The 9820-nt window shown below is 39.7% G+C and overlaps 1 protein-coding gene across 1 annotated transcript; it reads left to right on the top strand.

Moving 5' to 3' along the window:
* The first annotated feature begins 5008 nt into the window (after positions 1-5008).
* On the top strand, positions 5009-8316 carry LOC147902153 (pentatricopeptide repeat-containing protein At4g13650-like). The gene is made up of 3 exons (XM_087375320.1): positions 5009-5063; positions 5228-5477; positions 5665-8316. Exons 2-3 carry the CDS (start codon positions 5453-5455, stop codon positions 7992-7994), a joined length of 2355 nt encoding a protein of 784 aa, XP_087231446.1. The 5' UTR covers positions 5009-5063; positions 5228-5452; the 3' UTR covers positions 7995-8316.
* Positions 8317-9820: the final 1504 nt, after the last annotated feature.

A 9820-nucleotide genomic window follows, 5' to 3' on the forward strand; every position in this document is an offset into this window, starting at 1 on the left:
GGTGTCAACTTCTTATCATAGATTTTTCCTTTGACTTGGTTGGAGCACCCTTGATAATTTGGACTCCTATAAATTAAGACTTTTAGTATTTAAATTCTATGGATGTCTAATGGTGCAAAGAATTTTACTTTTCTAGGATATGAAGAAAAGAAAAGAAGGCCAATGGAATAAGATTCCCAAAAAATTTTCAATGACTATAGCTTCCTAGCAGATTCTCTTTTTCTAGATTGATAAGTATATGCAAGTGGGACAAGTTTGATATGTTAAGAGAGAAATTTCTCTCTTAAAAACTCTTACTAAAATTTCTTACTTGGGAATCGTATACTTGCACTAAAGCAAAAAGAAAGGAAACTTCAGTTCCTTTTGGGCAGTTATGGGGAATCTCTCTCTCTCTCTCTCACACACACACACATGCACGCACACACACACGTACACACATAGATAAATATTGCCTTAGTTATTCTCTTTATTTAGATAAATATTGAATTATAGTAATCCATGGTTGTAAATGGTTAAAATTTTTTGTAGAAAGTATATCTAGTACTATATAAATAAAAATACACACGTGTGCATGCACACGTGCACTCACATACACACACATAGAACCAAGATGTGCAAAAGCTATTTTATGTATCTTTATATTAATATATAAATAGATAATTTTATATATCTCTATTTATATATTAATATATATATATATATATATGATTTTATTGCGTTATATGGTTATAAATTTATATGTATGAAGGTACAATTATTTATGTATTTGTTTAATTTGATCATTTGATTATATAAAGTCATGTTTTTCTTAAAACTGGTCATATGACTATTCAGTATCGACGTAGTGTTGTATTTGGCCTTTCAACACAATACGTTCGCTTGATTTGTCATGTAATATTTGAGTTGTCTTGTGGGCCATGAATTTGTATAGTGATTATCTCTGTGCACTGGGCCATACCACTCGACGGTAGGGGCAGTTTGATAAGTAAGTCTACATTTTGACACTTGGTCATAATACTTGACCTTCGATATCGCTATAAAGACTCCTTCCTTTGTTGTTGAAACTAGTTCAACACTTGATCGTACAATTCGGTTGCATGTGTTGTTCACCAATCTTAGAAGGGTAATATGATTCAACATTTGGTCGTTTATTCAGCTTGTGGTATTGTCTTCTTAAATACATATTATGTAAAATAACTAGTCTTCGATACTTGGTCGGTCATTTGGCTTTTGGTGTCGTTGTACCTTACATCATAGAATAATTATTTAGCCTTTGATATGTGGTTGTTTATTTGGCTTACGGTGTCATCATAGCTTGTCACAAAATATAGTTGTTTAATATTCAACACTTAGTCGTTTATTCAGCTTTAGGTGTTGTATTTTATCGTTGTTAATTGTTATTATCCAAGTTTTGACACTTGGTCATTTATTCGACTTTCGGTGTCATTGTAGCTTGGATATGAAATGGTTGCATATGTTGTTTATTAAAGTGCTTTTTAGTATGATTTAGATGTATGAGTTGTAATTTCATTGCGGTGAAGTAAAGTTGAAATAAATTTGAAAACTAAGTGCTACAGAGATAGACTTTCTCATAACCATTCATATGAGATTAAAATGTGTCACATGGTAGTAGTGAAGATAGATCTCTATCCCTTTTCTTAATCCCCACCTAGTGCTTGGCCAAGGGATTGTTTCCTGATCCCTACGTCCACAAGGCGATGGGACTAGATGGGATTACTTCTAAGTTCAGGTTCCTAGCCTCTTTCAAAGAGAGGTAATGGCCTTTTTCATTCCTACATAAGAAGCATGTCTGTTTGATTTAAAGTTCACTCTATGCATTCACATAGTCACAACTCCCTCTCATATGCATTATGTTGCAATAAAGCTGAAAATTAGGTTGAGTTTGATTTAAACTTCACTCTAATTCATGTAGTGCATTGACTTAGTTAGAGAGATAGACTTTTCCATAACCATCCACATGAGGTTCAAATATGCCACATGGTAATATTGAAGATAGATCTCTATCCCTTCTCTTAAGCCCCACCCAGTACTTGGCCAAGGGATTGGTTCTTGGCCCCTATGCCCACAAGGCAATGGGACTAGATGGGACCACTTCTAAGGTCAGGTTCTTGGACTCTTTTGAGGAGAGAGGTAACTGCCTTTTTTATTTCTACATAAGAAGCATGTCTATTTGATTTAAAGTCTACTCTATGCATTCACATAGTCACAATCCCCCCCTCATATGCATTATGTTGAAATAAAGTTGAAAATTAAGTTGAGTTATATTTAAAGTCCACTCTATGCATTCACATAGTCACAACTCCCCTCATATGCATTGCATTGAGATAAAGTTGACAACTAAATGCTAAGTCCATTTTTTCTACATACATTTTATATCATGTACTATTTGTTGTATTCCATAAGGTTTATTAACACATTGTATCATGTACTATACATTGTGTCATGCGCTACATGCTATCAACACATGGATTTTGTATATGCAAAAATTATATTTGATTTTAAAATTCTACACAGTTTTTTCTTCGAGACGAAAGGTTCTGTTGGCTCTAAGCATAAACATTCATTAACATTGAAACAATGCAAGAAAGTCAACCAAGTACTTCGAGAGCAAATGCTAGAGCAAATAATAGCTTGCACGAGAGATAGATGGAGATCATAATAGAGAGCACCGACAGTTTGAGTGATTTTAAGACCAAGGTTATACAAGACACGAAGGGGATGCTAGAATAATATGCTTAGACCCATGAGGTTGCTAGCATTGTCAAATTGGGATTCTGATGCATTACATTAGGTTGAATCCCAAATTGGTGATGTTCACACACAGTTCAAGCAAACATGTTCTACAAGACAAGGATTTGTCAATGATGTCAGTGCATTGCAGATGGAAACATGGGATGCATTGTGGGCTGTACATAAAAGTAAGGTCCTACGATCTGATAAGAAGAACCCTTAGAATTGAGAGTTGGGAGAAGAAGTGAGCCTTAAAGTTTGGCATGGCAGAGGAGCGAGCTGAGCAAGGTGAGGAAGCAGGCATAGTGGTCTTGAAAGAAAAGGTGCTTGGAGGTGAAATACAAAAGCTACAACAATGAGCTAGTCACATAAGAAATTGTGACATACATGACGGATTAAGAGATCTTTCTAGGTGAAAGGATTGGATAAGGAACATATGGAAGTGTCTATCGAGTCCGTCTCAAAGGATCTCCTAGTTTCTTACAACATGTGGTATGCTTGCAATCAGTACATGGGTACTACTGGTGCTCGTAGACGAGAAGCACGAAGAGAAGGGGCGATGGATGCAATCAAAGGCTTTGGAGATGTCGTGCAAAGAATTACCTTCTTTTGTGCCAATGTGCACCATTTAATCCATGCTCTTCTAGTTGGAGTAGCATGCTTGCATAAGGCCCAATAATTCCATATAGACTTGCATCCTAGCAACATCTTGCTTGATTTTACTCCAAATGGTGTATGTTGAGTTGGAATCATTACTTGGGGAATGGCACAAGACATTTCTTAGGATTGTAGAAAGACCTTCAAAAGGATGAAGCTTTATTCGCAATCTTTCCTTTTTGGAAAGTCATGCACCAGCAAAGCAATTCAATGGAAAATGTTCAAATGCAAGGTTCTATGGTTTGGCTTTGGAATGAGCTCTCCCATAGCACATTCCTACAAGATAACATTTCTGAGTACTTCAAGCCTGCAAATTTATGTCAAACGTTTATTCTTGGCTCAGTTGAGGATGAAAGATGTTTCATTACTCTAGGTTACTTGAAGAATAAGCTTCGCAATAAGCTGGGTGAGAACTTAGATCTTAGCTTGAGATTGTACTCTTATTCGTATGATGTTAGTAGCTTTCCATATGATAGAGCATTAGCACTATGGAAGTCAAGGTGTAAAAGGAAAGGCTATAATTAGCTTTTTGGACTATTCGAACTCGACTTTGAGAACTTTCTTTACAATGTATTTAAAAGGATTTTCATTACCCTTGAAGAATTCTTGTCTTGTTGGATTTTAAAGAGAAAAAAGAGGTATATTTTGTTATTATTAGTTTTAGATGTTAGCTATTTCATGTCTTTTTAGACTGTGAAATAGAAAAGAGAGATAAGCATTGTGGAAGTCAAGTTGTAAAAGGAAAGGATATAATTAGCTTCTTGGATTATTTGAACTTGACTTTGAGAACTTTCTTTGCAATGTATTTGAAGGATATTCATTATCCTTGAAAAATTTTATACTTTGCATACTCCATAAATGCTAGCTATCTCTTGCCATAGTAGATTGTGAACTAGAAAAAGAGGTAGATTTTGATATTATTAGTTTTAAATGTTGACTATTTCATGTCTTTTTTGATTGTGAAATAAAAAAAATAGATTTTTATATTATTAGTTTCTAACATATTTGGGACCAATCAAAGTTTTTAAAATGCTCTATAATATTTTGCCAAAATTAAAAAAATAAATTATAATAAGAGTTGAAATTCGCCCACGGTTTGAAACTTTAAAAAATAATATATGAAAAATTTCGCCAATATATTATAATACTATATTACTATACCTTCGATAAATTATGATTCGTGCTGCTGCTGCTCCAGTTGTGAGAAGTCACTATTTAGCTGAGCTCGAATTAGGTCAAAGCAGTTGCAGAACCCTGTGCTATGTGTGACAAACACAACAAGCTAGAGTTCTCGATGCACACTTCCCTGCGTCCAGATGGAACTGCAGTTTTCACGCGATTTGGAATGATTCCAAGATATGTTTTCGGGCGTCGCCTATGCACGCCCTTGGAGCCGGCTGCTCCGTTTTGTGACCTGCACGATCGGAACGAGGAGTTTAGCGTCTCACGCCATCCGTATGGAGCCCGAGCAGCAAAGGGAGAACGGTTTGACGCTTTACCGTGGCGAAACAGACAGCTGTTCAAGGCGAGAACTCTTAGACCTGCTTAGCATTCTTTGTGAATACCGCTTCAAAGTGTCCGACTCTCGGTTGAACATTTCTGTGCTAAGCAGCAGGAACTTGTCCATCGAGGAGCGATTGGTTCTTTAATGAAAAGTATGAATCCCATTCAGAGTGTCGTCTGGCCCACGCAATGCGAGTAAACACCATAGTTATCAGATTCCTGTTAAACTGCATTCATTGATCCCAAGTCTGAAAACAGGCTCGACTAGTTGCTTGTTATTTTTAATTTTTAACGTTCACATTTTGTGAATCTGCAGGAAGACAAGGTGGCAATGTTTTGCTGGCCACCAAAACGGTGGCAGAGCTAGAAGCCCTATTTTTTTCACCTCTTTGGAAATTGGGATCATCGCACCGAGCAAAGTTCCCTCAAACACTAGTGAACGTTTGATGTCAATTTGTAAGGAGGGCCAGATGCAGGAGGCATTGCATGATTTATATATAATGTTTGAACACGGCCTGAAGGTGTCCTCAGGCGTTTATGTATGCCTTTTGCAGGGTTGCACTCATGTAAGAGCCTTGACAGAAGGAAAGCATATCCATAGTTGCATGATAAGAAGTGGATATAAACTAAGTATTTACCTTGGAAATGCCATTGTTAACATGTATGCCAATTGTGGGGCGGTTGTGGACGCTCTCAAAGTGTTTGACTACATGCTTGAACGAAATGTTCTCACGTGGACTCTCATGATTGCAGGGTGCGTTAAGTATGGACATCCGGAGAAGGCTCTTAGATTATTTTGGCAAATGGAAAGAGAAGATATACTTCCAGATGGGGTCACCTTCTTGAGCATTTTGAAGGCATGTACAAGAGTAGGAGGAGCCTTGGGGCAGGGCAGGCAAGCTCATAGTCAGATAATTAAGTTAGGAATGAGGATGGACGAGTTTTTGGGAAATGCTCTCATTGACATGTATTCAAAATGTAGGAGTTTACAGGATGCTCGTCGGGTGTTTGATGGAATGCCTAAACAAGACGTCGTCTCCTGGAATGTGATGATTTCAGGATATGCCCAACATAGGGTTGTTGAAGAGGCTTGGGTTCTCTTCAAGTTAATGGAACTTGAAAATGTGAAACCAGACAAGGTCACTTTTATGAGCATTCTTAAAGTGTGTGCTGCTCTGGAACAGGTCAAGCACATTCATGGCTACCTTCGTGATAACGGACTTGAGTCTGATCTGTTTATCAGAAGCACACTTGTGAACATGTATGTTCAGTGTGGAAGCATGCAGGATGCAGGTTTAGTATTTGACAATACACCTAAACGTGATTTGGTGTTGTGGAATTCCATGATTACAGGATATGCAAAACGTGAGCATAGTAAGGAGGCTTTAAGTTTGTTTTGGCAAATGGAACTGGAGGGCTTGAAACCAGACAAGGTTACCTATGTTGGTGCCTTGAAGGCATGTGCCAGCTTAGCTACTTCGGAAGAGGGGGGCAAAGCGATCCATGCACACATTGTTGTCAATGGATGTGAATCGGATATTGTTGTTGGGAGTGCCCTAGTTGACATGCATGCTAAATGTACGAGTGTAGAGGATGCCCGACGGGTGTTCGATGAATTAATCGTGCGAAATGTGTTTTCATGGACAGCAATGATGGTTGGATATGCACATCAAGGGCAGGATCAGGCAGCCTTGCATTTATTTCAACAAATGAAAATGGAAGGTGTGAACCCAGATGAGTTTGTCTTTGTAGTTATCCTCAATTTATGTGCCAATCTAGCATCTCTTGATGAAGGCAAACGATACCATGTCCACATCTTTAGCCTTGGATATGAGACTGACCTTTTTGTGGGCAGTGCCTTAGTGGACATGTATGCCAAATGTGGGAATTTGGTAAATGCACGTCATGTATTTGACAGTATGCCCCAACGAAATGCTTGCACGTGGACAATGATGATTGGGGAATATGTTAAGCATGGGCATGCTGACAAGGCTCTTAAACTCTTTGAGCACATGGAAATGGGAGTTGTGAAGCCAGACGAGTCTACCTTTGTGAGTGCTCTTAATGCATGTGCTAGTGTAGCCGCAATAGAACAAGGCAGGCAGATCCATTACCAAATCTTCCAGTATGGGCTTGGGTCAGATATCTTTGTGGGAAGTGCCCTGGTCGACATGTATGCTAAGGGTGGGAGTATAGAGGATGCACGCTGTGTCTTTGATGAAATGCCTGAACGAGATGTCGTTTCATGGACTGCACTAATTGCAGGATATGCACAGCAAGGACGAGGTGAGGAGGCCTTAAAAATTTGGTGGCGGATGGAACAAGAAGGTGTAAATCCAGATGAGCACACCTTTGTCAGCATCTTGAATGCATGTTCTGGCCTTGCCGCACTGGAACAAGGCATACGAATTCATGCCTATTTGGTTAAACAGGGAATTAAGCCTGGTTCCTGTATAGGGGTCACACTTGTGGATATGTATGCCAAGTGTGGAAGTTTATATCATGCACGCCAAGCGTTTGAAGAATTGTCAAGACAGGATGCAGTATCTTGGAATGCGATAATTTCTGCATATGCTCAACATGGACAAGGTAAGGAAGTCTTTGGACTGGTTGAACAAATGCAACATGATGACATTAAGCCGGATCACATCACATTTGTGGGTATCTTTGCTGCATGCAGTCATGTTGGCCTAGTCAATGAAGGCCTTCGGTACTTTGACTTAATGATTCAAGCCTATGGCATTGCTCCTACAGCAGAGCATTGTGGCTGCATCATCGACCTTCTTGGGCGTGCAGGCCACTTGGAGATGGCAATTGAATTTATTAGAAAAATGTCAATGCCACCTACTCCTTCTGTGTGGAGGGCCTTGCTTGGTGCTTGCAGAGTCCATGGTGACTTGGGTCTTGCTATATCCGCTGCAGAGCATATCCTTGAACTGGAACCACAGGATACTGCTGCTTTTGTACTGCTATCCAATATGTATGCAAATGCAGGAAAATGGAATGAAGCAGAGGTATATACAAGTATCACAGGAGTTGTGAGATGCAGCCATGGTCATGCCAAGAATCAGGTGCATATGTAGGCTCTTGAAATTCTTTCGTAGTTGAAAGAGTCAAGGGATCACTTATAAGGAGAGCATGACTTTTCAAAAAAGGTACGACACTGGGCTCAAGTCAACTCATTAAGAAAATAAATGTAAAAATGTATATCAGATTAAGGCCAATTTCATCCCATATTGAGAAAGAGTAAGGTACTGCAGTCCCAAAAACTAAAGCAATCTTTTGTGTGCTTTACATTTAGAATCTGCCAGCTTCTGCATTCATCAGGACAGTCCTTGCTCTGCATGTCTGCAACATCTAAATCATAGAAAATGTTCTGGGGTCATTGATACTGCTACAAAGCTGTGGCTGGTTACTTTTGTGCAGATTTTTCCATCTATAGTGACCTAATCAACCAGGAACTTGCTATTTGTAGTTGTTTACTTGAAGCTGAGGCAACAGAAAGAGTTTAGACCAGTGTGCAGAGGTAGAGATGGGTGTTGAGGCTGAAATGGGGAACAAGGAGCTTGATTTAGATGTAGATGATGTCGGGGTGATGCTTAGTCCACTAATTTAGTCCTCTTTTGGTAACTAGTGCTAACCCCACTAACTTGGCTTCTTTTCCCCCTTAATCACAAACATCCTTCCCAAAGAATTTCAGGGGTGGCTGCTCCATAAGGAGTGCCTATAGCAACAAACCCTGGAGCGCCATGATTTTTAATTGTTACATAGGTCTTTCCTTTTATTGAGATAGTCTATATGAACCTTGTTACAAAGGAGCCCATGATCCATTCTGGGATAAAAAGTATGTGACCTCCTGATCCATAGGTTGCAGCTCAGAAAAGACTTGCACGTTCTGATCCACGTACCGCAACATGATACACGCCATGGACTTCTGATGTGGGTGGTAGCTCCTACAGAGAGGCTACTTCAACTTTGTGTCTTACCTTATGGGGCCATAATATTTGTGAGGCAGCTTCATAAAACCCCCATGTTTAAACTCTGAATACCTCCTATGCTCATTTGCATAGTTCTTTTGCTTAACTTTGGATGAGGACAAGATTTGAAAATCTGTAAACCCGGCTGCAGTGCTTCTATGGCGGCATCCAAAAGACTCAAGGATGTTGCTCATACTCTTGGCAATGGGAAGAACCGCTTCAACTTTTTCAGGGATGCATAATAAGTCCTTCTTTAAACCTTTGTGCGATGGTGAATGATTGTGCAATGCACAGTAAAACCTTTAAACCTTTGTGCAAGGTGTATGCGTATGCATCATAAGGGATAGAGAGAGAGTAGGGTTAGAGAGAGAATGTAGACAACACCAGATTGGGTCCCTGTACCCACTGAGGGCCCCCCTTTCCAAATGGGGAAGTATTTACTTTATATCTTGGAGAACTGTAAAAGAATACAAGTGACACTCCTTCAGAGAGCTCGGGAGACAACTCAGAGGATGACCCTTTGATACGTAGAGCTGACCTACAAATGCCTGAGAAGCAACCCAAATCTCGACCAAGACCACGCTACCCACACGGAAGTTGTGGACCAATGTGCGGCTATTGAAGAGGCTTGTGCTGTCCCCGGGCTTGCAGTAGAGCTGTGTGAGTGAGAGATGATGGGAAGACGGGAATCTGAGAGTAATGGAAGTTAAGAGAGAGCTGAGAAACTGAGTCATAAGAGCTGTGAAGTGAGGTGAGTAAATGTAAAAGAAACTGCAAAAGAGCTGCTGAAATAGACACCAAACCTTCGTCCGTTTGCTGGTCCAAACCCTTGCTGTAGTGCTGCGTATACTCCCTCCCTTAGAGGCTGATCTGCAATGCTAATGTTTGCTGCTTTGCAGGGATCTCTGGAGGTGCACAGGGGCTGCACTGGA

Source organism: Dipteris shenzhenensis, chromosome 5, assembly GCF_047967505.1.
Source record: "Dipteris shenzhenensis isolate YYH24624 ecotype China chromosome 5, Dip_SZ_1.0, whole genome shotgun sequence".
In the NCBI taxonomy this organism is placed as follows: domain Eukaryota; kingdom Viridiplantae; phylum Streptophyta; class Polypodiopsida; order Gleicheniales; family Dipteridaceae; genus Dipteris; species Dipteris shenzhenensis.

Coding starts and splice junctions, on each gene's coding strand:
- LOC147902153 (XM_087375320.1), top strand. CDS start 5,453: ATGCCTTTTGCAGGGTTGCACTCAT. Junction 5,478..5,664: donor TTTTGCAGGGTTGCACTCAT/GTAAGAGCCTTG, acceptor TCATGATTGCAG/GGTGCGTTAAGTATGGACAT.